This window comes from Toxotes jaculatrix, chromosome 22, assembly GCF_017976425.1.
Source record: "Toxotes jaculatrix isolate fToxJac2 chromosome 22, fToxJac2.pri, whole genome shotgun sequence".
Taxonomy (NCBI): domain Eukaryota; kingdom Metazoa; phylum Chordata; class Actinopteri; family Toxotidae; genus Toxotes; species Toxotes jaculatrix.
This window is the reverse complement of record NC_054415.1, coordinates 14,821,168-14,846,735: the sequence shown is the minus strand read 5'-3', so window position 1 is coordinate 14,846,735 and position 25,568 is coordinate 14,821,168. Positions and strand designations below refer to the sequence as shown.

The following is a 25,568-nucleotide window of genomic DNA, read 5'->3' as shown; positions in this document are numbered from 1 at the left end:
TAAGATCACTTATAAAAGCATCTTGAACTTTTCTGTTGGGAGGCTGTGATAGAAAGCAGGAGATGATCTGTAGATGTATCTCACTGTGCTGCACACATTCACCAGTCATTCCTCACTCCACACACTGAGTTGTAAGAAAGAAGAAAGACGAATCACTTTGTTGTTTTTGACAAAGTTGTTTTTTTTACTTTGCAGTACAGAAATCATTTGAGCCCAAGATGTTTTTTTTTTTTAAACAGGTATTCAAAACAGAAGATATCACAGGGCTCTCATCAGTTCAATACTGCTGCAGTACACATTTGGTCCTTCTTTAGCAATTACAGTCGACCACACTTCCCATCAATCTGCTGTTAATGCGGGTTTTCCATCATTTTGCATAATACAAGAACTAATACATCTCAACTTATGTGTTATATTAACTGACTGTTGAAAACAGGTTCAGGTAGTTTATGCTGGACTATGGTCAACCTTGTGGCTTGGTTTACAGTATACTGTGGCTGTGCTGGAGATTACACAACACTGGGGGTAAAAGACACACAAAAATATCAAGCCCACAAACACATACACCTCAACCATTTTATTCCACAAAACCTGACTGCTGAAGTTGGCAGCTGAGGTGCCACCTCACACGGCTGTCTGCCTTTGATGGGCCTGAATGTGCTCAAGTCGCCACAACCTGCAAGGAACACTCAGCTACTCGCATGATTTTATTCAGACGCACAGAAAAACCAAGCCACTTCTCTCACACCCAGACAAGGAAAAATACCTGCAGAGAAAAAAATAACTTATGTGCAGATATTGTAAATCTTCCAGATACCTTGTATACAATGAAAAATTGGATTCCCCTCCACATACACGCCCACTGTGTAAGATACTACTGATTATGAATTATTTTATTTGGCATCTTTGGACTATGCATCATCTCAACGTGACGAAGCAGTCGAATGTATACTGTATTACTGTATAGTAGGCATAACCAGTGCTGAGTTAAAACATCCATCTGAATGTGATTTGAAAAAGCATAGCTCCCTCCCTGAACCCTATCCAACAATACTATATCATATATCTATATATCATGAATTTCTTCAATGGGCAAACCATATACTTGGATAATCATCCAGCCCACTGGTGTGTACATTTTTGTGTAGGTTTTCTATTTTTTTTATTTATTTTTTTGTAAGATTTCAGTTGTCGGCAGCGTTGTCTTTGATAATCAGGAGTGTTGCGGACGCTTTCGGCCCTACTCTGCGGCATCACCGAAGATGTCCTGCTTCCTGCGCTCCATCTCGGCAAAGTCAAAGTCTGAGCCGGTCATCCTCCGATAGATGTCCTTGATGTCGTCGCAGGTGGTCTCGAAGTGAGTCGTGGCGTCGTATGTGCGGGAGATGAAGATCTAGATAAAATACAAAAAGTTTGTTTGAAATCTACTAAATAGCAGCTGACTGTTTAAAGGAAGGAGAGCACAGAGGTGTTTCCTGTGCGGGCTATTTAATATTGCTGTAAATGGGCTAAAACATGCAATGACTGCAGTTTGATATGATCCCGCTGATCGTACCTGGCTCTCGGTGCCGATGTCAGTGGGTGCGTACTGGTCACTGATGCTGACAAACTTCTGCTCGATGGGCTCCAGGAGGTCCAGGGCTGGCTTGATCTCTTTCTCGGGGTTGTTTGTCTCCACTGTAGTGCTGACGATGGCGATGTATTTACCCTGTGCTGCCACGTTGTGAGCAAAGGAGATCATGCAGACGTAGATGTCTGGAAAAGGAGGGGGAAACTACAGTGAATGTCTGGTGGTTTGACTGTGGAGCATTTTTAATGTTATCTGTCTAATCAGTTGTTGTGAGACATTAAGAACGGATCATTTAATTTAGCTCCGCTTGTTGTCTACGAACTGTCTATTCATTGTCATAGCTCTGGGCAAAACCTGATAGTACGAGCAGAATCTGTTAAAACCAGAGAAGCCACACAGGATTTCACACATTTACTGCCACTCAGTAGACGTAATGGTTTTAGACGTTTAAATCAACAGTAAACCGCCACAAGTGGATAATACACTTCAGCACTTCATGATTATTTCAAGTAGTAGGACTGGATATAATTTCGTACACCATAAGTAACACAACATTTTTGTTTTCATCTGACACAAACAGAGCAATCAGCCCTGTTCAGGCCATTATCGTTTTTGCTCCTGTTCTGTTTAAGATAATAAAAGAAATGAAACGCCATAAATTCAGTTCATTTCCCCTGTGTGCTCACCGTGCTTCCTGTTGACCTGATTCTGGGGGATAATGATCTGGCAGGAGTTGATGTCGCCAGTGTTGCCGATGGGGTGACTCAAGATGCAGATGACTCTGATCACCTGACCCACTTTGGTGGTGCGATCCATAATGTAACTGGGGTCACAGATCAGCTGCTTGCACCGGGCGATCTGCGGTGGACAAACACACAGTCACAGGTCAGAGGTCAAGCAACACTCACGGTGTAGTGTAGTGTAGCGCTGTAGTCTTTACAATACTGCATAAGACACATGTATATCATAAAGGCAAAGTGTTTAAAAGATCTAACTAAGTAATGGGATTAACTGTCTGGAATCCAACATGCTGACAACAAAATAATCACCTCTCCCTCAGACTTGACTCCCACCACCTTCCCATTCTCCATCACGATCTCGTCGATGGGCTTGTTCAACATATACGTCCCACCGTAGATAGCACTCAGCCTGGGATGGAAACACAGTTTGGCAATGTTACTTCCTATCATCTAAAGATATGAGCCGAACGAATGGCAGTGAGCTCTATGACCCGAGCCAATATCAATAATATCACACAAGACTTTGTACTATGTTTTATACTAAACCTAAATCTTAAATCTAATGTAGATCCATAAAATAAGGAGGTATGTTGTGCCACTAGTATCAGTATTAAGACAAGAAATTAACTTTTCCTGTACTGTTCGAGAAAAAAAAAAAAAAATCACACTGCAGAGGAACTGCAAACAGGAATCTGCAACAGGGACTTTTAGTTCCTAGTTCAGTTTCTTTGCATGCATAGTTACTGGAACTTTTTGGTTGCAAAGAGCTGTATTTTACACTTTCAGTGCTGCTGTGATGCTAATTTGAGAAACTACACACAGTCATACAGATTACCCCTACCTGGCAAAGCCTTGTGGCAGTTCTCCCAGGCCATACAGTGGGTAGAGGTATGGGCTCTTGCCGTATCTGGCCAGAGACTCGCTGTAAAGCTTTATCCTGTTTATCGTTTCAATGCAAGGCTGATCCAGGTAACTGAGAGAGGAGAGATGGAGATCATTTAAAACTACAACATGCACAATTTATCAAGGCTGAGGGACACAGCATCACAAACACACGCACTCAATATTATTATAAAAATAAGACTTCGCAAACAAAGAGAACTAACTCGTCTGTGCGGTAGAGGGCGAGGGAGTGCCCAGTAAAGTCGATGACTTCCTGGCCAAGGCTAAACTTCTGGAAAATGGCCCTCATCGTTGTCTTGTTAGGGTCGACGCCTTCCATGGTTTTGGGGTCATTCTCGTCGAAGTTGGCGACGAAGATCAGGAACTTTCTGAAGCGCCGTTTTTCAAACAACCCCATCAGACCTTAGGGAGACAGAGTTTAGACTTTGAGTGGACCCCCCCCCCCCCAAAAATCGTCTCAAGCCGTCCACATATTTTTTTATGATCCCTGTCCAGTCAATTTTTTCACCACATTCTCCATAACTTACTAGATGCCAGAGCCTCAGTCTCAGTGGAGGGAACTTTGTAGATTTTTCCCGCCTTGTACACATAGCTGCCCTCAATCACTTTGAAATCCAGGTAGCGAGTCACCTGTGTAATCAGCAGCATGCGGACCAGCTGACCTGAGAGAAGGAGACACAAACATCACCGTTACTTCAGTTTAAAAAAAAAAAAACTAACTAGGACTCACAGCTCTGCTAGGAAACAAAGATCAAAAGATGTGAACATTAAACAGACATATTGTAGATGTTTGGTTGACACTCTGCGTGCCCTCTTCATCTAAAGATCAGAGGTACAGACCACAAGCAAAAGCTGCATGTGATACACGGATGGGTGATCTATGCATACCGTTGGCCATAAGGAATTTAGGGATGAGGTCCACGTTCCAGTCCCGGCCTTTTCCCATTGACTCAGGAGGGCTGCCAGGAATGTTGAAGCGCTTGTAGAGCTGTAGGGAGACGCAGAACCAGACATGACTCAAAAGCTATGTCCACCGTGTTTAAGAAAACCACATATCATATACCACATATCAGCCTAAAGCACCTCCCACTGTCATAGAGTCCAACCAGAGGGTTTTAGAAGTTAACTCACATCTTCAAGGGGTGTGATGGACGCACTCTCGGCTCCATAGTAGGAGTTACGGTCCATGTGCAGAACCTTCTTCCCCTTCACTGACATGATGCCTGATAAAATGCATTCCTGTTGGGAGAAAACAAAGGGAAATAAGACCAAGAGGAACCAGATGGTGGGGAAACTCCCATCTCCCAAATGTTACCTATCCTGCATTTCACACGTAGCAACATATGTCTTTGAGTTTATTAAATATGAGGCAGATGCTCTCAACAGTCTATGTTTTGCCTCTGTGATTAAATGCATTAGACTCATTCCAGTTGTCACACCATCCACCACTTTCAATTAAATGATCAAATGTGATCCCCGTCTGGCATAGCTGTGGCTTTTTAATCCGCTGATCTGTATAGATGAAAGCTTCTGGCCCCAGAGGGCTGGTCCAGTTGGACCAGAGCACTGGAGCACATACTACAGTGTAAAGTCCCCCTGCAGACAGTCACAATGCCACATAATACTTGTTTTGGTCAGCAACTCTGTTTGGTGACAGATCTGATGTTGTAAAGAACATCGGTCTGCAGACCGATGTAAAGCCATGGTATTGGCTGTTCAGAGGTGCATCTGTATGCAACAACACATCCTTGCACTGCACACCTTTTTTCTTAACCACATGCAAACTCTGGTTGCTGTCCCCTGCCTGCACACTCTTCTCACTCATGACCTCAAAAAACACATCTGTCAGGCCCCATAAAGAAAAATGCTGCAGATCAATGAATCAGGCTTCTTTGTGAGAATTTTGAACTTTGATGAGGTATACTAATAGAGGAGAGGCCAAGACGAATACAATTTAACCTTAACATCCTTTGCTCTGTTCCAGCTGGGAACCTTAGTTATGTGTTACAAGCTTCCCTCTCTCCCATTTTGTTCTTTGATAAAAATTACAAAAGGATTAGTATCTATGGGATGTGCAGCACACTGGTTTGTCAAGTATTTAATTCAGTATATAAGCCTGCTTTGGCACTCAGAGCCACATAAAACTGGATTTATATTCAATACAAGGGATTAATGACAGTCTTACTGTAGAGAGGGATGCTGTAGGTTTTGAATGGTAGTTTAATATTGCATTAGTGCCAAAGCAACACTAGACAGATATATTGTATGTGATCTGGCCATTTGTGCTGTAATTGTATCCCCCACATTAACTGTGTTTACATTCCTTTAATCATTTTGAAATGCAAAGTGATGGATGTTCTCATATAATGTACAAGTATAAATCCTGCATAAGTTACTTTGCCTTATGCCAAAACCACTCAAACAAACACCATACAATCTGTGAGTTAAACAGAAGAGTACGACCAGACATTGGCAGATCTAAAAAAATTAGCTTCTGACACACCCAATGCTAACATAATGTCTGACATGCTTTTCAGAGGGTTGGCAGTGATGAGGGAAAATGTGACTGTTTGCCAGAGTCTGGAATTCCCAAAGACCAGAGGCCTTAATACGATTACAGCAGTGGATTTGCAGACGAAAGAAAACACTGTGTATATCATGAGACTGCGTGGACTTTTACTACTGAGTGACAGCTAATACTCTCTGGAGGTACGTGGAATAACTTGTTTCTCACATGACCCAAAAACAAAGCATCCTAACTCTCACTGGGTGATGTCACTGGGTGTTGTGTACAGACTGTGGTCAGCTCGAAAACAGGAAGTGACAGGGTTCATACAACTGATTTTAACTGGAGGCCAAAAAATGTTCCACACCTTTTTCATCATGGTAAATGAAAATGACCACATACAGCCACTTCAGAGGATCAGTGAGCAAAGGCGAAACAAAACTGCTGCAGTGAAATCGGACCACGTCTATCTGTAAATGTCGCGTCTGCTGTATGACACAGCAATACCACTGACTTGCAGGGTATACAATATGGTTACAGATAAAGCTCTGGGGAAGACAGAGCTGCTCTGATATGTCCCTGTCACTCCTGTCGGTTGACATGTGACTGAAACTGACCTGCTGCTGCTTATATAAATACAGGCTTTGACACAGAGCCGGAGGCAGCCTAGTCATCACTACCTCAGCCAGATGGTAGTAACCATGCTGACAGAGAGGAAAACAAACTGACCCAGTATACTGTCAGGCACAAAACGAAGCCAATATAAAACATCAGCAGCAGAGGCAACGTTCCAGTTCAATTTTTAACACATAAGACCCATTAAAATCAAAGGGAGGGTGAGAGGCAGCAAAGTCCAACACAGAAGGCAAGAGCTGGATGGCTCTCTGCAGTTCAGAAACATACAGTCACAGGACAGAACTTGAATTATGTCTCATATTTAATTTGTTTGAACTTCATCTTTTGGAAAAAGTGACAGCCCTGTTGTAACCTGAGTATCGTTGGACTTGGTTGGACAAAACAAGACATTTAAAGACACTCTGTGACATATTAAAGAAAATTACTTTATTAATCCAAAATGTTCAAATAATGACAATAATAATTAATCTATTTTGTAAACTGCAAGTTACTTTTTTGCACATTTTCCTTCACTGCATTCATGGGTTAGTTACACAGCAGATTAAAGTTTTACATGCAAAACATGTGATAAGCTTATAAAATAAGACAGGAATGTGCTGGCTTCAGAGGAACTGATTTTTATGACTGTGCTGTAGTTTATAGCAGTATTAGGCCGATATAAAGTCAGAAGCACAAATCTTTATTTTGTAAGTTTTTAGTGCTTGAGACTTCTATACACACTGCCCTACCTTATTCACTATATTGAGAGTGATGTCAGGCATTGGATCTATTTCATTTGCTTTAAATGGAATGACCAATTCCGCAGTCACTGCTGTTGTAGTGATTAATGCACAACTGTCACAGCCGTCTCTGTACAGTCATCAACCTATAACCTCGTCAGCCAATGAAATGCTGTCCCATGCGCTTCTTCGAGCCCTACAAACAAAAGCTGGCCTAACAATCTCCATTCTAAACACAGTAACAGGGTGGCTGACTTTGTCAATTTTAAAATGAAGTACTAAGTTGCTATTATTGGAAAATAATACTCCATTCAAGATTACAAAACTAGTGCAATGTATAAATAGTAGGGGCTAACTTCTACACAGAAACCACTTTTAAAAGATATTTTTAAGATGCAACTAATTTTAATCTGAATGAAATCAAATAGTTTCTTTCCTCTTACACACTCGTAAGATGCAGTGATTATAGGTATATCAGAGTTCTGTGTAACCTGTTGTGATACTAGATACAACAGTCGTAGTGGGCGAGGGCTCATGTGAAACTTAAAAGGGGAAGCCGTCAGGTTTACAGAAGTGAAGTCACTGCTTTGCATAACGGAAGTAAAACCATGTGAAACTACACTGTGACATCTCCATCTGCAGGCCTTTTTACAGATTGGTTGGCAGTCAGTCTAGCTTTCACTTAACTGAGCATGCAGAGCGCTTCGGGTGTACTTTCAGTTCCTCAGTCTGGGTAGAACCACACCCAAATGTGAGCTAAATCAACTCCCTGCCCACCAAATTTTAACCAACCCCCTTTGCTACTTGGCCGCTTTAGCCCCTGCTACCTCTGCCTGTTCAGAGCCTGACACAAAACACTTTTTAACACTGCTTCCTGAAAAGAAATGTCACTTTAGAAAAACCTAACAAGACCGGTTTAAGCCAAAGACAACATTTGCATCAAAGGTGTATACCAAGGTTTTCTAGATTAAGAACAGCCCAAAAACTGCAAGGAATTTAGTCCCTCAGAGTTGACAGGAAGCTGCTCCTGCTGGTCTGCAATGAAGTCCTAAAGTCATCACGGGATTTCCACCACACGCTTCTGCCATGTAAAACTGAGATTCAGCAGGCCTGTCAGAGGGTATCAGTTTGTCCACAGGGCTACAAAGCTAATCTCCGGGTAAACAAAGCCTTACATCCACGCCAATAGCTCGCACACTGCCACTTCACGTTATACTGGATCAGCTATAGATCTGGCTTTTCACCGTGCAAGTTAAAAACGACGCGATCAAGTTCAACTTCAAGTTAGAGGTTAACAATCCATTGCTGAAGTTTCTGACTGCCAGCAATTTTGGTTAAGCAGTCAATCCGTTCTTCCTCCCAAACGCATTCTCTTTTAAGTAATGCAAAGTGCCGAGGCTTCAATAACTTTGCAACAGTTAGCTTGTTAAGCATGTAGACAACTTCTTTTCCTCGTCAGCCTGTTGAGTCCCCCGCACGGACAGGCGCTGAGCGTATACTTGAGGTAGCTTGAGTTAGTTAGCCAGCTACTTTACCTTATTACTTTTATCAGAAAAGTGGCTATCTTTGCTAAAAGTACACCCAGAATGAGAAAGAGTCAGTAACTGAGCAATCGGGCACCATGCACGACAAATAAATCGATGGAGTAGTGACACGTCGTTATACGATCGTTTGCAGGCTAATTAGTTAGCTCAATTTAGGTCGGCTAACGTTAGCGGACTAATCATCTACGATATAATCTCATCTGGACAGAGAATAGCTGCCCGAATTGGCGCTCACCTTCCAAATAACCGCTTAAGTAGATGGGTTTACTACATTCAGAGTCGACTGAGTACTTACTAAACACATCAACAGATAGAGATCTTGGAACTTTTTTGTGTAAGTTAACTGTTGGTATCGTGGATCTTTTCAGACACTGACAGCAGTTGCAGATAGCGCAGTGCTAACACTTAGCGCTACTTCGCTCTCAGTTTCCATTAACTAACGCTCACTCTCAGTTAGCGGCTAAGCTAGCTACTTAGCGCTAGTCCTGCTGATTAGGCCCAGTTAGCTCAAAGCCGAACTGTCAAATGCTAACTGCGTTGGTAACAGGTTGCAAATCACTTCAGCGCTGTGGATCGGATCGTTTGAGTCTTTCTCACCGTAAGCCCGGTGCCCAGAACGATAACGTCGTATTCTTCATTCATTTTTCCAAATGTTTTCTCCTCTGCTCCTGAATATCGGGAAAGAAAATGGAGACCTGCGGGACTGGAAATGAGAAGGGGCTGCGGTTCAGCGTCAGGCGCCTCGGGGGCGGGGCTTCCCGGCTGTCAATCACTTGGGGGGAGAAGCACACAGCGTGTGATTGACAACTTAGTACATGAGTGACAATAATAAATCTCACAGTCTTATTATGGCTGTCCTCTTGCATTAGTGCAAGAGGCACTAATTACCAAGAAACTGTGACATGTTCCATGTTACAAGAACTAGAAATTATAACCTAAATTTGAAAGATTTATTTTAACTACAGTTACACTACAAATTTTCTAGGTTTCCTTTCCAACCATATGACCTGAAACCACAGATAGTATTAGAACTTACATGTTATTTAATGCTGATTACTCTCAAATCCTGAGTTTAACAGACTGCTGCGGTCACCATCCTACACTGACGTTTTACCCATTTTACAGTACCTGTTTTAGCAGGAACTCATAATCATCTCATGTCAAGATTTACAACAAGGGAAGAGTAATTTTTTATAATGTGACACTTCACTGTTTGTGTTGCAAGCGTGGACTAGCTTCATGGTTACCACGCCTATTTAGTAAATCCAGTGAAAGCCATGACGTCAGCCTGTGTATTACCCACTCAAGTCCCAAGTCAGTCTGTATAGGACTGGTTATAGGCCATACAGTGATAATTAAGGTACAGACATTACATTACAACATTTTAAGGCAAAGATAAAACCTAGAATTAAGAAAATATGTCTAAAAAGTTTGATTCTAATATTATTTTCTACATACATTAAGTTCATTTATTTCACTCACATTTACATGCACACACAGCATTTTCATACGCAGTAATACACACCAGCCAAGCAAGAAGATGGCAAATAAATAGATGTGGTTGCTGATATCTAAAGCTTAGGTTTTGTTTGGTGTCAGACATCCCAGCAACTGCACTGGCAAGCCAGGGGGTTTATGATGATATCAGATTACCATAAGAAAAGATCACACACAGGCAGGTGAGCTTATCTTATGTCTGTCCTATCATGTCTAAACTTCATTGCATAGCATTTTCCAAACAAAGTTCTTATTCTCATGTATCAGCATGATTGGCCTTCTGGCAAAAACACCATTGTGGCTTTTTTTTTAAGGTGCTTCTGGAGTCCAAGTCACTAGAGCCAAAGCCAGGTATGATGTAAATATAACAGGCAAGTAACTAATACCCCCAGTCCTGTCACTTAAATACAATGCACAAAACAATTCAGGTAAACATTTAATGTAATCCATGCAACCAGAACAGATTGATTTCAGTCACATTAAGTGCTTCAGGTTATTTTCTTTACTTTCTGTGTTATGGTTCATGATGTGTCTGATCAGCCACATTCAAACGCTCTCGTTACATCTGGCTTCTTGGCGAGCTGCCGTGCTGTCGTTCCAGATGCATCCTCTGAATCTTTGAGTCCCAGCTGCAGAAGCGTCCTGGCTGCTTCTGCGTGCTGCCCGATGCAAGCCATATGAAGAGCTGCGAGAAGAAGAGACAGTAAGAGTAAGAGGGTGGTAAATACCATACTGAGTGGACAACAAGGTTTTTTTTTCTTGTTTGATTTTCTACTTTCCAGGAAACAACTTTTCATTTTACTGTATATGGATTTCTATTTGCTGTCACTGCTGTAAAAGTTAATATTTACCTGGCCATGAAAATGAAAATCAACTTCCGTTACAACCAGAAAGTTAAAGAGAAATGCTTTGAATTGAAGTTTTCAGGGGCTTTAACTTAGTTGAAAACAAAAGTATTTCACAAGTGTAAAACATTATACTGCTCACCAGTTCTTCCCTTTTTGTCCCGTACATGAAGATCTGCCCCCAGCTCCAGCAGTGTTTTTATAGCAGACGTGTGGCCCTCCTGAAAAACACAGACTGAAATGAGGAAGGACAGTTTATTGGCACATTGTAATTTACTCAGTGTGTTAAGACACATCTGACCTTTGCAGCGTAATGCAGGGCAGTGAGCTGGAGGTCAGTCGCTCTCTGGTTCACGTCTACGCCGAGGTCCTGCACCAGGAACCGCAGGGCCTCCTCCTGACCTGTGACAGCAACCTGGTGCACCGACTGAGCCCCGAGTTTGTCAGCTGCTGTCGGAGACGCCTACAGCACACATCAGGTTGTGACAGTATGTAAAATATCGGAATTCTTACATCAGCACTGAAAAATCACTGATTTGAGATGGTCTCTACCTGATGGTGCTCTAAAAGCAGCCTGGCCACAGAGATGTGACCATTCCTGACAGCATCCATGAAAGGGGTGACTCCACAGCTGTCTGTGCTGTCTGGGGTGTAGCCACATCTGGAAGACAGCCAGTGAAGGGGAGTATCAGTCAGACAGCTTGACTCTGGATATGATTTGTTTCTGGGGAAAGTATTCCCCTAACAAAAATTCTACCTACCTCTCTAGCAAGAGCCTTATGACCTCCTCACAGCCATGCATCGCTGGATGATCAACACAGAGAGCAGGAGTTATAATCTGACACCTCTTATCCAGTTATCAAACACACAATTTTTAAGCTCTAAGGACATATTCTGCAGTTATGGTCTTTACCAGGTGTGACATCTCAGTTTACCTGTCACATATTCATACCATATGATGGGAAGAATGCTTCACCTGCAGTGTGCAGCGGTGTCCTTCCCGTCTTGCTCTTTGTCCTCCAGACATCAGGTGCAACAAGAAGCAGGTGCTGTATGACAAGAGGATCACCCTCCCTGCAGGCGATGTGGAATGAGTTCCAGCCATCCTTGTTTCTCAGAGCGGGGTCAGCACCATGACAGAGCAGCTCCTGGATCACGTCGAGGTTCCTCCGAGTGCAGGCCATCATCAGAGGAGTCCTGAGAGAGAAAAGGGAACACAAACAAGTAGAATCTCCTTACATGACAAACCTACTAACTAATACACAGTGTTATTTTTTGTTTAAAGACAGTTATTTAGATAATAAAGTTTATGCAGTTTATACAGAACTGTGCTAAAGTTTTAGGCACTTATGAAAAATGTTCTAATGAATAGTTTTTATTTACCAATTAACGTGTAATAATGTAATAATGTAATAATGTAATGTACCAAAATACAAAAAAATGGAGACATTAACATATATATAAGATATATGTATGTAGTAGGTTGGACTTTTTTTTTTAACAGACACCCCCCTATTTTTTGTTAAATAACTGAATTACCTCAACAGTGATTTTACACCCTTTACAGTCGCTACCCTCTAAGGTAGTTACACTATGTCGCCAGGAGATGGTGGTGTGGTGCAGTAGTGGGTCTATTGTGGCAACTCTGCGCAGGCGCAGTTGAGCAATCAGGAGCTAACAGGAGATAAACTTTTGTCCTTTGGTCCACAGGTAATACAAATTTTTACTTTTTCATTGGTCAGTATTGTATGTATATGTGGAATAAAGTGTTTACAAACGTATAATATGATTTGGAGATGTTTATAAGATATGTATAGGGCTATACGGGTTTTGGCTTTGTTCCAATATTTTTGCCGGTCTTTCCTTATGCTAATTAGCAACTCTGAAGTCTCTGTAAGCGTATTTTTTCCCCATGTATTGGCCTTCGGTATTTTTGCTGAATTAATGTGTTAAGAATGTTTTTTCAGTTGCTAGTAGTCTGAAAAAGGCTTGGTAAGAGGCGCTAGGGTCAACTAAGTTTCAGTTGCCAGTTCTCCTCGCGTGTACACCGCGCCATTTTGTGAGCGCTGTTCAAGTATATGTTCGCGCGTGGGTGTGTGTGAGCGTGCTAGGTAAAAAAAAACAAAAGAACAAAAACTGGCTAAATGGGTTTGTGCATGGCAATGTAGCGTAAATGTGCATTAGTAGCATTCTGTGTGTGTGTGTGTGTGTGTGTGTGTGTGCGTATGCATGTATGTATTAGAAATGTGTGTTTTGATTGTGGAGTACATGAGTTCAGACAGTTTTATGTTTCACATTGGGTGGATCCTTTTGTGATCTTATGCTAACTGATGCATATTAATTCATTTCATATACATATATTTACATTTTATATAAGCAATGTATACATTTATACATATGCGTTTGTTTTGTTTACTTTTATTTTAGTGAGAGAAGAATGTTTAATGTCATTTATTGTCAGTAATATGAATTCCCAAATTTCCCCAAGGGACCTCCCAAAGGGATTAATAAAGTATATTCTATTCTAATTGTCATTTTACTTTTAAAGCTTGGTCACAAATTTGTCTACGGCAGTTGAGCAATAAATGAACGCCAGCAAGAGATAGATTAACTTTTGTCCTCCTCCTTTGGTCCACAGCTGGATAAACTTAGCTTTTCTTTGTCGTTGTTTCGTTTGTATGTTTCACTTATTGAACAAAAGTTACGTGAATATTTAGTTAAATAAAACTGTTTTCTCTGGTCTGTTAATCAAAAGCATTCTCCTTCGAGCCGGATTCGAACCAGCGACCTAAGGATTTCAGCATTCAGCCTCTACAGTCCTCCGCTCTACCAACTGAGCTATCGAAGGGAACGGGAATTTGGTGAGCGACAATTACTTTTCAAACACAACAGAGGGCGCCATGGCTCTATAGATAATTTTAAGATTAATGATACAGTTTATATGTTAATGTTAATATACGTTCGCCCTCACCAGTCAGCTTTCTTCAGACTGTCCACCTTGGCTCCTTCACCCAGCAGGTAGCAGACACACGCATGGTGACCCATGGACGCAGCTTCATGCAGTGGCCTCTTGTAGTCGTTGTTGTACACCTCCACGTCCATGCCTATACGTTTTATTAGATAGTCCACAATGTCCAAGTGTCCATGTCTGGCAGCGTAGTGAAGCAAGGTGTCTCCTGATCGGCCAAAGTGTTTGCTGCTGACGGTCTGAACCGCCGCCGAGCCGCCTAATGATATGTGTTTCTCCAGAGAGGTTAAGTGTCCGTCCTGAGTAAGCTTCACCAGCACTTTTAATGCGCTTTCGTCCATGATGGGTGGAGGTTAAAGGCTGCTTCTGCAGATCTGCAGACCTGACCGGTCACAGTCAGAGAAAACACTTACTTTAAGCTGCGTGTGGACCTATGGTGTAGACAAGCTGGAGACAAGTGTTTACTGTCCTCCCCTGATCCTCCCGCTGAGCTGCAGCAAAAATAAAATGGCCAACCAAGACCTTACACTGTACGTTAAGCAACGCTAAAGCGCATAAACGAACATAAATTATCATTACTTTCATAATATAATAAATTAAAATTATAGTAATACGGATATTAATTCGTATAAAAACATGATTTCTGAGTTCAAAATAAATATATTCTTGGTGTGTTTAAATGTTTCTATCTTGACGGAAAACGCTTAATAGCTTTAAAACTTTAATAGATTGTATGTTGTACCTTTAACCTATAAGGACGGCGCATGTGTATCTATGATTTAGAAATAATTTATTGCGGCATACAAGTTCTTCATATACATTCTCAAAGAACTCTTAACAAATGGAAAGAGACAAACTTGATCAAGGGATAAACTTTAGTTGGCCTTTGCTATAGAATGGGACGATTGGCATTATGGGGAATGTCGTTTTTGTTGCGAGGTGCGTTTTTTTTTTATTTTTTTTTTTATTTGTCTTGTTTTAACCACTACCCCTGTCCAGTCCGCTGTTACTAAACTAAATCAGTGTTATTTTCAAGGATGGACATGATTTTTTTTTTTCTCAGGTTGTGACTAAAGCATCAGACCCGTCTTCACAGCAGAGTCCATGGTTCAGATCACTGCCGTGATCCTGTGAAACGGGCTGAGCTGATCCAGCTTCTGGCTAAAGGACAGAGAGGGATCAGAGTGCTGGTGAACGGGATGAATCACATCTGGAGGGAGGACAGAGGAAAGAGGAAAGAGGAAAGAAAAAAAGGTGGGAGAGAAGAAAAGTGGGACTGTTGGTGAGGGTGAGTCTCAGTCCTCAGAGTTTACAACATGGACCATGAACAGCAGGAATGAGACTGACCATGATCACCACCCTTTTCTTCTGGTGAGTACATTGCTGACATTTTAATGTGCTTTAAATTGTGTTACATGACACTGACACACCTCCTCCTCCTCTTATCTCTGTCTCCCAACACATATTTACATATTTATAAGATGCATATCTATAAGATAATGTAGTTTTGCAGGTATGTGTCTGTTGTGTGTTGTGAAATAAGCTTCTTGTATTTTTTTTTGTATTTATGCAACCATGTTTTACTGTTAAATAAAAGAACTTTTTGTTCTGCTACATTGGAAAAAAATCTATCTATAAAAGTCTATTTACCTTTTAACTTTAAAAACAAGTGAAAACTGCAAATGCATGAAGCGTTACACAGTTTAACTCGTTTTCATCACAATTTAACACTGTTGTGGAGATAAGTGCCAGGTTTTTGTTAAGGTTTTGTTAGCTCAGAAGGCGAGTTATCTGCCTCCTTTTAGCTTGTTTCTAACTTTGACAGTTTTTCTTCATCTTTTCTCTTTTGTCTAAAAAATGAAACATTTTGTAAGATTTTTTTTGCCTTAACTACTTTAAACAGTTTAGGATTTTTTTGCAGTGACTTATGTGATTTGGTTTGGATCCCCATCCCCCCACACTCACACACAGTTGTGTTTCCATCACTTCAGAGGACATTACACTGACTTGCATTCATTTCCTGGGGACTTGCTTTTTGTCCTCACAAGGATGTCGAGCCCCTACGCTGTGACTGTGTCAACAGATGGAGAAAAATAATGTAAAACAGTGAGAACTTTCTATAATAGTATAATTGAGTTTATAAATTCTGACTGTATAAATTCTGTGACTGTAAATGCACTGAGGGTTGTATTACATGTCAGATAAATACATCATAATTTGACCTGACTGAATTACCAGTTGTTCGAACGCGGGCCAGAGACAGTGTGTTAGGCCGTTCTGCATCTGGAAGGAGTGGATCTGAAGCAGATTAGTTCCAGATGTTTAGGGCTGTTCCAAACAGGGACAAACAAACTAAACTGCTGAAGTTCAGTCCGAGTCTGGAGGTTTCTGAGGAGGGGCCGAAACAGGAGAGCAGATGGTCCTAAGTGTCACATTTAATCTGATGAGGAAATTAAAGTGAGCAGTTACCTGCTGAGGTTTCAGTACTTTACACTGAACACACAAATAACAAAGTTGATGAAATCTATTGATCCTATTAAATTAATGTTGATCACAATGAGGTGATAAGGATGGGGAGAAATCAGAGAAGGTTGTTTAGAGTTTGAGACAGTTGGGATGCGTTTCGTCATTTTTATTGTGTAAACCTTTCTGTTAATGTGGTTTTATAAACATTTAAAAAGCTGGCAGGCAAATAGAGTCCCTGATAAAACCCTGGCATCAGGAAGGAAGGAAGTGATGGAAGGTTCAAATGCAGCCACATGTGTTGTCCAGTGTCTCCTGTTTGTCACAGTCACAGACGTCAGCGAATGAAAGGAACTGTCACAAAATGTATTTCTAGCCCAAATTCATTCAGTCGGTTTTTAGCTTCAGTGTGATCACAGCTTTTGGGACATCTCAACCCATCCCCTGCTCTTTAAACAGCCACGGAGCATTTTATTTATCTGTACACCTGTTTGTTCATACAGTTATCCAATCAGCCAATCAGTATCATTCCTAGAAGTTTGATAAATTCATACAAGACCCGTCATCTTTAGAAAAAACGAAGACGTTTTAAGTCATTTCCAGCTGTTGGCAGGTTAATAATCCACTGAGGGAACGACCAAATCCTTCATCCCCAGGAACAGTTTCATCTTTTTGTTTCTCTAAAAGTGAACCTCTCCTCCTGAGTCTCCTAATAACTCTAAAATTCTCCTTCTTTGTGTGCGTTTGCAGATGTTGCTGGAAACAAACATGAAACATGGCTCTCCTGAGAAGAAGTAAGTGACAGTAACGCGTGATACAAATGTAACATGACTGATTTATGGTCTCAAGTGACATAAATTTACATGAGGTGAAGTGTTCATGTCTGACTCCTGTTTCTGTACATTCAGATGTTTGCTCGTGGTTTAACACTCTTATCGACTGTAGTGTGAGCTTTGTTTTATGGTGACTGAGGTTTAGCTGGTGTAGCCAAGGACCAACTCCTTTCTCTCTAGGAATGGTAAGAGGAAGGCATCCAGCTTGTATGCATGTGCACCAAATGTGTCTGTGCTTGCGCGGTGGGGGGAGGGTATGATGAGGTAACCAGACGACAGGCTGTAAGCAGTTAAATTTCACGATTCCACCCAGTGTGTGAACAGCAGTTCGGACTGGATGCAAAATACTGGCAGGAGTTTGCTTCAAAAACGAAACTGTACCCAAAAAAAAAAAAAAAAAAGATGCTTGTTTTACATGTGTGATAATAAAACTGACATAAGAGTTTTAACAATCTCCTCACACTCACAGCTACTAAAGCTATTCCTTAAAACAAAGAAGTCATGATCAAAACTGTTTCTGATTGAGTTTGCATTGGTTTAATTATTTTAGCACCAAACCTCAGACATGTAAAGCTGTGTAAATCAGGCTTCCTACACAGAGATGCACGTTGTGTTTCATATCCAGTGTTTCACTCTGAGTGTTTTCCACCAGCTGCCAGGCAGACCTGAGAGAGAGGAGCATCAAATACCCACCTGAAAGCATTTACCAGCCACACTCATCATTTCTGGCTGCTAACTCTGGACAATATGCTCCCTGAATGCTGCCAGCACAATGAGGACTTTCTGAGACATTTTAAAATCATTCTTAGCTTAATGAAGATTAGTTTTTAGGTTGATTTAAACTGAACTGTCATATTTTTCTTGCAGAAATGTTTTGCCGTTTCACCTGCCTGTTTGCTAAGTATGGAGGTGCTTAGCTTAGCTTCATACAAAGCCTGGAAGCAGTAAAAACACCAGTTAGCTTCGACATAGGTGCTGGTGTGTTTTTAAGAGACGTGAATCAGTGTCTGGTTTCAGCTTCACACAGATGCTGAGGGACTGACTCCTGTCTCTCCATGTGTCTCAGTTAATCATGTCCTCCTGGTGCTGCTGGTCCTCATGCTGTTTCTGCTCCTGCACAACACTCTGCTCAGAGCCTCCACTCGGCCCGAGCTCTCAGGTACATCCACACAGCTTTTATTTTATTTATTACACAGTAGCACCAGTCACATAGCCACCTAATACAATCTGTTGTTACCTTTATCTAATATATACTATATAATACTTTGTAGTGGTCAGTTTCACTTGACACACCTTCACACCCTGATTCCTCTCAGATCACCGGAGGACCGTTGGAAGCGCAGCTCGAGTCCCCGCGGGGAGAGTGTCCGAGGCAGACAGCGTCATCCCTGTCATCATCTGTGCGTCAGAGGAGCGTATGGGTGGAACCATGGCTGCTATCAACAGCATCTACAGCAACACACGTGCCAGTGTTTTCTTCTATATTGTTACTTTTCGTGATGCTGTGAAACTGACGAGGTTTGTCACTTATTTCTACTGTTAACCACATTAGGTGCAATAAATAATAATTCATCTTACAGGTGATTTATGTATTGATCATCTGTAATTGTTCTGAATATGGAAGGGACCCAGCATGCCAGTGTTGTCATGGTGAACTTCATGTTTACCTAATCTTATTTACTTACTCTGTGGCTCTCCCCAGGCAGTACATTGAGAGGACTAAACTCAGACGCATCAAGTATAAGATACTGGAATTTAATCCCATGGTTCTACGAGGGAAAGTGAAGCCAGATTCCTCTCGACCTGATCTGTTACATCCAGTGAGTTTAACAGCGGCAGTACGAACGTGATGCATGTCCAGGTGAAGCTCTAAAAGCAGAGTCACAGTTTGAAATAACTTGGCTTTTATTTTGCAGCTCAACTTTGTGCGATTTTACTTACCTCTGCTCGACGTCAGCCATCAGAGGGTGATATACTTGGATGATGACGTCATTGTGCAGGGTACGTATGTGTGATCGTGGCTGAAAGCTAATGGTTCACTCCAGGTGTGTTTCAAGACTTATAAAAATACTGTTTGGAATTTTAGTTTGGTATAGTCTCCCATGGCCCATTCTCTGTGTGTGTACACTGGTGGTTGCACATCACACTTGTATGAGGATGTTGCAGTTATTTACCAAGCATCTTAAAAACAGGGGCCCTAAAAAATATTTAATATCAAATATATTATGCATCATTTAAATTAAATTCACTTTCACTATAGATATAACCTGTAATTATGTTATAATCACCTCTGTTTGGTTTCCTATTTTTATTGTTGTAATTTGTTTGTTGTCATTAAAGCTCTAAAACTGCAAAATAACAGTGTTCAGGGATCACTGTGTCTTTTCAAAGCATTACTGAAATACTGTCCAGTTTACTGTCACTTTCACATTAGGTAATAGAGTAGTGTCTGGTGCACAGTCTGTAATATGTACTTTGGTTTGGTTGGTTTTTTACGCTTTAAAGGAGACATCGAGGATCTGTTTAATGTCAAACTGAAGCCAGGACATGCTGCTGCGTTCGCCTCTGACTGCGACCTGCCCTCCACCCATGAGATGGTGCGCAGCATCGGCATGCAGGTGGATTTTTATTTCTATTTTTAAACTAACTTTAAACTTCATAATTCAACTTTGAACTTCGTTCATTTGAAGTGTGTAATTAATGCCAGGGTCTTTATTTTAGACTGTTAGAGGAAGTGACACCTTCCTCAGCTGACCCCTGATAATCACCTTTTATAAAGACTGAAATGCAGTGTCCTGTCCTCTGAGCTCGTCCTCTAGACAACCTACATGGGCTTCCTGGACTACAGGAAACAGGAAGTTAAAGACCTGGGCATTAACCCCAGAGACTGCTCCTTCAACCCTGGAGTGTTTGTGGCAGATGTCAGCGAGTGGAAGAAGCAAAAGATCACCAAGCAGCTGGAGAGGTGGATGGAAGAGAATTTCAGGTAAGTTACTTCCTTACTAACTGAATAGCTACAACAATAATACCACAGCACTATCACATTCATTTATTTGAACCCCTTCCCTGTCTCTCCACCAGGCAGAACATATACAGCAGTGCCATGGCGGGAGGTGTGGCAACTCCGCCCATGCTAATTGTTTTTCATGACAAATACACAACACTGGATCCACTGTGGCACGTCAGGCACCTGGGTAAAATGCATAAACATTGTCCAGCAGAGGGCAGTATAGACCAACCAAGACTACATTCAGAGCACATTAAACTTCATATAGAGATGCAAGAGGGCTGTATGTCTCTTGAGATGAAGATGGACAGTTCACCCCAAAATGAAACACAATCAACTGTCCAATCATAACATTTGCGGTCGGGGCATCTTTCTTCTATAATGCTTGGCCATTATAACCTATTGTCCCCTCACAGAGTTCATATTGCACTTGAGGTGATTATAAAACTGAATATAAACCAATGTGATCTGTGTTACTGAGTGTGCACATTAACTTTGACTTGTTTTAAATCATTTACAATCTTCCAGACGAATCTTTATCAACAATCCTTCTAATGATTCAAACCAACATTGTCAGTATTATAATGCTTTGAAACTCATTCCCGTTTGTCCAGGCTGGAGTCCAGATGCCCACTATTCAGAGAGCTACCTACAGGAGGCACGTCTGCTGCACTGGAATGGTCCATTCAAACCGTGGAGTTACCCTGCTGTTCACTTGGACCTGTGGGAGAGGTGGTTCATCCCAGACCCCTCCGGAAAATTCTCCTTGGTACGACCTGATAGTGACAGATGAAGTCTGGTGGAACATACCATGTCTGAGGCATGAGGGGGGCAGGGGGGGGGACATGCAGTGTGAAGTTCAGGACTTACTTAGCCAATGGGTGAGGTGGGGCAGCTCTCACACACACTGTGTGAGAGCTGCCCCACTGTGTGTAGACCACCTCCAACTCTTCTGTAACTTTCCATCCTTGAACCCTGATCCACCTACCAAGAAGTGGACAAAAGACCAGAGTCCACTCATCTTTTGAGGGGACTGTGAGGACGGTTTCATGACGTAGATGCTGCAGCTCTTACCTGCCCCTTCACTGACTAAGTTCACTGTGAGACTCCACCAGATCTTTGCTTATGGTGCTCATATTGATAAAATCTTCAAAAGCTTCAGCCTGAAGACAGGTTCCTAAGTAAACCTTAAATATCTTAGTGAATTTGACATCTGTAGACTGGACGTCTCTTCAGATTTAGATTCATACAGAATCAGTAGAGTCCATTACTGTGAGATGTCTGTGTATGGAGATGTTCTGTGGTAGAGTTGATGTGAATTTTAATTAAAGGGAAATACCTTTCAGACAAACACCGTGGGAGTCTGGACAGTCAACTTCTCAACTTGTTTCAGTTGAAGAAATTCTTTCTCTCCCTCTGACGTCACAGATTGTGGTCTTAAATCTCAGCCTGGGATTTATTTCAGTGTTTTTAGCTTTCGTGCCTGAGCAAACAACAACTAAATGTAATTCCTAGTCAGAGATGCTAAATTGCATGGGCGTGTGCACAGAGCTACAAATGATGTGTGTAATGATGATTATGAGAAGGAAACGCTGCACAGAATTTAATTATTATTGCTTATTAACTTAGGGAGTTGATGTCCTCTTTTATTATGTTTTGAAATTTCAGGAATGATGTTATTCAGGCACTGCGTCACAGTCAAGCTGTTTTGAACATCCATCTAGCAACCTAGGGGTAAGGTCACAGGTATTTGTGTGTTTGTGTGTGTGTGTAGAGAAAGAGAAGCTTTAAAGCATTACTCCCCTTTACTCCTCTTGGAATCCGTTGAAGGATTTTTGGACGTTGGGAGCTGGCACTGGCGTGCCTCAGAGGTGGTGGTGTGTGTCCTTTCCCGTCATCACGACGTCAGAGTTTTAAGTTCAGGTTGTTGGTGGAGCCGTTGGACCTTTACACACAGTTCTGGCAGGATGCCAGAGCGTGAAAGTTACGCAGCATCCTGAAGGAAACCGACGGGACACTGAGCTAAACATCTACGCTGGGACTGTCTCAGAATTATACATTACAAAGACATGGTGCATTTGTTTTTTTTTCTGCCTCACAGTGCAAATTGATTATATCTGTTGATAGAACTGATCAATACCACCGACTCCATGTTTACTGGACTTCACCTACTACAGACATTTCAGGCTTTCGACACTCGCTCTCTGAACTGTCCTCTGGTAAAGGTTAAACTCACTGTAGCAATCACACGAGGCTCAGCTGGTTCTAAAGCGATAGCTGGACATTATTTGTTCTCTTGCAGAGAGTTAGATGAGAAGACATAGAGTAGCATACAGGCTGAAATCAGAGGGAAACTGCTGGCCTTTCTGTCCAAAACTAACAAAATCCACCTACCAGAACCTCTAGAGCTCACTGTTCAATGCATGAGATCTATTTATTCAATCTCAACAAAATTTTTTTTTAGAAACTCCTGTACACCTGCTCATTCATGCATTTATACAACAACAACAACAACGTCACATTCCAGTCCTGTCAGCCAAGAAGAGAAACCCAAGGCTGCAGTGGACACAGACCCAAAACTGAACAGCTGAAGACTGAAGAAAAACGTAGCCTGGTCTGATGGTAGGCTCAGAATTTGGAGTCAACAGCATGAATCCATGGACCCAACCTGCCTTGTGTCAACAGTCCAGGCTGGTGGTGGTGGTGTGATGGTCTGATGGTGTGATGACATGATGGTGTGGGGAATCATGGTCTGAATGTCACAGTCTATCTGAGTATTGTTGCTGAGCATCCCAGTCGCCTCAAACTGGTTTCATGAACATGACAGGGAGTTCAGTGAACTTCAGTGGCCTCACCCAGTCTCCAGACCTGGATCCAGTAGAACCCCTTTGAGATGTGGTTGAATGATGTGATGAATCATTGAGAACAAAGGAAGGAACTGCCCAGTGTTAATGTGGTGTTCCTATATAAGTGTATATCTGGAGTATGAGTGACATCATGTTGTATTGAGGTACAGTAGAAAGCTTGGTGAACTGCTGGAGGATTGAAGTGAAAAAAAGTTTAAAAGCAAAGAAAAAAAGTGTGGGGGGGAAAAGAACTGGGTGAAAAGTTAATAACTTTGTACTTTGAGCTCGTGCAGTGATAATGGAAGCACTAAATTTCACTGAACTGATGACAGTAACATGTTATTTCTATGTTACACATCGCCATAGAGACCAGCACAGGATCCAGTCACCCAGGTCTCAGTGCCTTAGTCACAAGTGTGAGAGCAAATGGTTGAAGCCTGTGAGGAGACTATGTGTAAGACTGCACGTATGCTAATCACAGATGGCAGACAGGCAGGAGGAGCAACGTCTGTGTGTGTGTGTGAAGCATGGTGTGGAGTCACGTTTACCTTTGCGTTATGGAGACTGCAGTCTGTGTGACATACCCGCCCCTCTGACTGACTTCACAGACATTCGTTTCTTCTTAAATGTATTTTTTATTATCATCAATAAATCCAGTGAAAAAGAAAACAAACCCAGCAGTGAGTGTATCCTACTGCAGCAGTTCACCAACTAGCCCTGTGAAAACCTTAAGCTTCAGTCACATGAGAGGATACAGTTTCAATATTTTGCCTCTTGCTAGAAATGTTAAATCTAAGGTTGCTCAATCTTATTATAGAAAGTTGAAATCATTCACAGGGCTGTACAGTTAGAAAATATGTTGTGTATGAATCTTTTAGCACAGACAGCCTTGATAAAGAGAAGACAGCACACTCCCATCGGTGTAGAATGGTGGTTCACACTGGCCAATCAATGCACCAGATGCATATTTGGCATATACATTAATAATGACTACATTGATTGGTCGTCATAATGGACCAATGGACTCCAATGGCCAGTGGCAGTAATGAGAAAATAATGGGGACAGAGGGCGGACACATCCGTGATTCTAGCTTTTATGAGTTATTTTTGAACCCACATGGGACCTATCGTGGAATATTATTGTTCCTAACTTGACAAAAAAATACTTCCTCCACTGTGTGCTGAAGTAACATTTTTGTGAATGAGTACTTCCTGCATTGTAGTTCCACCGTGTGCCTGGAACATACGCGGATATTATATAACCCTTACTTCCTTGCTAAGACACAAACAACCGGAATGCTAAGCTTGGTAATGACTGATCATTTACATAGGTTGTTTGTCACATTTACATGTCTTCAGTAGGAGCTAATGAGCCCCACAGACTGGGTACGGAAATCAGTGAGGAATTAATAGGTGAACTAACTCACTGCTGGTTTTTGTTTTTTCATGGAATTTGCTGACAAGTGGAAAAATTTAGAACAAAGTCATCTTCATAATTTAAAGGTGAGAGTTTAACACGCCTCAGACATAAAGTGGAAAAGGACCTGGCCCTAAACAGCTCCATACAAAAACTTGATGTTCTTCCATATATTCCCTTGTCTCCCTCCATCCATAGTACACGTTCTCGTATGGCTTCCCTGTGATGTGTTATGTAATAGCTGTCTTGGCAGCCTGTGATATGTGACCTTAGAATGGCTGTGACCCCTCTGACCCTGAGAAGCTGTTAACCTACAGAATGTCTAAATTTACACCACACTATTACAGTCAATCACTGTACAGCTGCGGCAACGTGGGGCAGTCGTTTTACCTCTCAGGACATGCAGACTCTGTTTGACGGGACATGTGATTGCAGCGTCATGTCTGGTTCTGCCTGACATGACTCTGTCGGTGGGAATGTGTGACTTGTTATCCCATGTTTGTTTCCACCCGCACGTCCAAGTTTAAACCAGTGATCACGGGAGGTAAACCACGCTCGTGCTTATAGAAAGCAAAAACGCATCTGCCTCCCGTGGCAGTCTACTATGACAACCACAGTCTGTTCTCTGTCAGTATACATTCAGCACAAATTAAAAACGACAACAGGAATCGTTGTGCGTTCCTCTCTGTTTTTACTTCTGCTTGTGTTGCCCACTCTGAGCCTGAGTGTGCGGCCATTTTTCTCCACTGCTTTTGATACTTGAGGTTCTCTGTAGGTGGGCGAGGCTTTTGCATGGATCAGTGTAATTGTACAGTGGATTAGCAAGGACACTAACCTCTTTCTCTTTTCTCATACCTGCCCGTCCTCCTCTTCTAGGTAGAGTAACACATTCTCACTCACTCACTCACGGCTCAGTGAGTCACTGCCATATTTCTGTCTCAGCAAAAAAACCACCTGACGCCAGATAACTACACAACCCGTTTCCTGAAAGCAGAGTCAGGGATGAACTGGGCCAAAGGACAGGAAGGTTCTTCATGGTTGATAAAATCAGATTGCATTGAGGAGTACCCATGT

The 25,568-nt window shown here is 41.8% G+C and overlaps 3 protein-coding genes and 1 non-coding gene across 4 annotated transcripts; 1 reads left to right on the top strand and 3 right to left on the bottom strand.

Annotated features, from left to right (window-relative positions):
• Window positions 1-175: 175 nt before the first annotated feature.
• gdi2 (GDP dissociation inhibitor 2) lies at window positions 176-9,363 on the bottom strand. The gene is made up of 10 exons (XM_041029795.1): window positions 9,216-9,363; window positions 4,345-4,452; window positions 4,102-4,201; window positions 3,741-3,875; window positions 3,417-3,615; window positions 3,152-3,283; window positions 2,620-2,719; window positions 2,257-2,428; window positions 1,556-1,755; window positions 176-1,393 (listed from the first exon to the last, which is right to left on the bottom strand). Exons 1-10 carry the CDS (start codon window positions 9,258-9,260, stop codon window positions 1,241-1,243), a joined length of 1,344 nt encoding a protein of 447 aa, XP_040885729.1. The 5' UTR covers window positions 9,261-9,363; the 3' UTR covers window positions 176-1,240.
• Window positions 9,364-9,606: 243 nt separating this feature from the next.
• ankrd16 (ankyrin repeat domain 16) lies at window positions 9,607-14,406 on the bottom strand. The gene is made up of 7 exons (XM_041029796.1): window positions 13,932-14,406; window positions 11,937-12,157; window positions 11,722-11,764; window positions 11,513-11,621; window positions 11,262-11,423; window positions 11,103-11,181; window positions 9,607-10,800 (listed from the first exon to the last, which is right to left on the bottom strand). The coding sequence occupies exons 1-7, from the start codon at window positions 14,267-14,269 to the stop codon at window positions 10,652-10,654; spliced, it is 1,101 nt and encodes a 366-aa protein (XP_040885730.1). The 5' UTR covers window positions 14,270-14,406; the 3' UTR covers window positions 9,607-10,651.
• trnay-gua lies at window positions 13,721-13,808 on the bottom strand. Its single transcript is given in 2 exon segments — window positions 13,721-13,756; window positions 13,772-13,808. It is a non-coding gene; the product is annotated as a tRNA-Tyr (tRNA).
• Window positions 14,407-15,136: 730 nt separating the features above from the next.
• Window positions 15,137-21,485, top strand: glt8d2 (glycosyltransferase 8 domain containing 2). Its single transcript, XM_041030349.1, has 10 exons — window positions 15,137-15,299; window positions 17,142-17,185; window positions 18,291-18,383; window positions 18,541-18,742; window positions 18,927-19,044; window positions 19,141-19,225; window positions 19,730-19,842; window positions 20,044-20,210; window positions 20,306-20,418; window positions 20,846-21,485. The coding sequence occupies exons 2-10, from the start codon at window positions 17,167-17,169 to the stop codon at window positions 21,022-21,024; spliced, it is 1,089 nt and encodes a 362-aa protein (XP_040886283.1). The 5' UTR covers window positions 15,137-15,299; window positions 17,142-17,166; the 3' UTR covers window positions 21,025-21,485.
• Window positions 21,486-25,568: the final 4,083 nt, after the last annotated feature.

What these genes read in the sequence shown, in the direction of transcription:
- gdi2 (XM_041029795.1), bottom strand. Translation starts at nt 9,260, where the DNA reads ATGAATGAAGAATACGACGTTATCGTTCTGGGCACCGGGCTTACG. An exon ending in CCATCACACCCCTTGAAGAT is followed by an intron (nt 4,202 to 4,344) that starts GTGAGTTAACTT and finishes GTCTCCCTACAG; the next exon opens with CTCTACAAGCGCTTCAACAT. An exon ending in ACATCGGCACCGAGAGCCAG is followed by an intron (nt 1,394 to 1,555) that starts GTACGATCAGCG and finishes TATTTTATCTAG; the next exon opens with ATCTTCATCTCCCGCACATA.
- ankrd16 (XM_041029796.1), bottom strand. Translation starts at nt 14,269, where the DNA reads ATGGACGAAAGCGCATTAAAAGTGCTGGTGAAGCTTACTCAGGACGGA. An exon ending in ATAAGGCTCTTGCTAGAGAG is followed by an intron (nt 11,622 to 11,721) that starts GTAGGTAGAATT and finishes GCTGTCTTCCAG; the next exon opens with ATGTGGCTACACCCCAGACA. An exon ending in TGCTTTTAGAGCACCATCAG is followed by an intron (nt 11,424 to 11,512) that starts GTAGAGACCATC and finishes TGTGTGCTGTAG; the next exon opens with GCGTCTCCGACAGCAGCTGA.
- glt8d2 (XM_041030349.1), top strand. An exon ending in TGCGCAGCATCGGCATGCAG is followed by an intron (nt 19,843 to 20,043) that starts GTGGATTTTTAT and finishes CTCGTCCTCTAG; the next exon opens with ACAACCTACATGGGCTTCCT. An exon ending in GTGGCACGTCAGGCACCTGG is followed by an intron (nt 20,419 to 20,845) that starts GTAAAATGCATA and finishes CCGTTTGTCCAG; the next exon opens with GCTGGAGTCCAGATGCCCAC.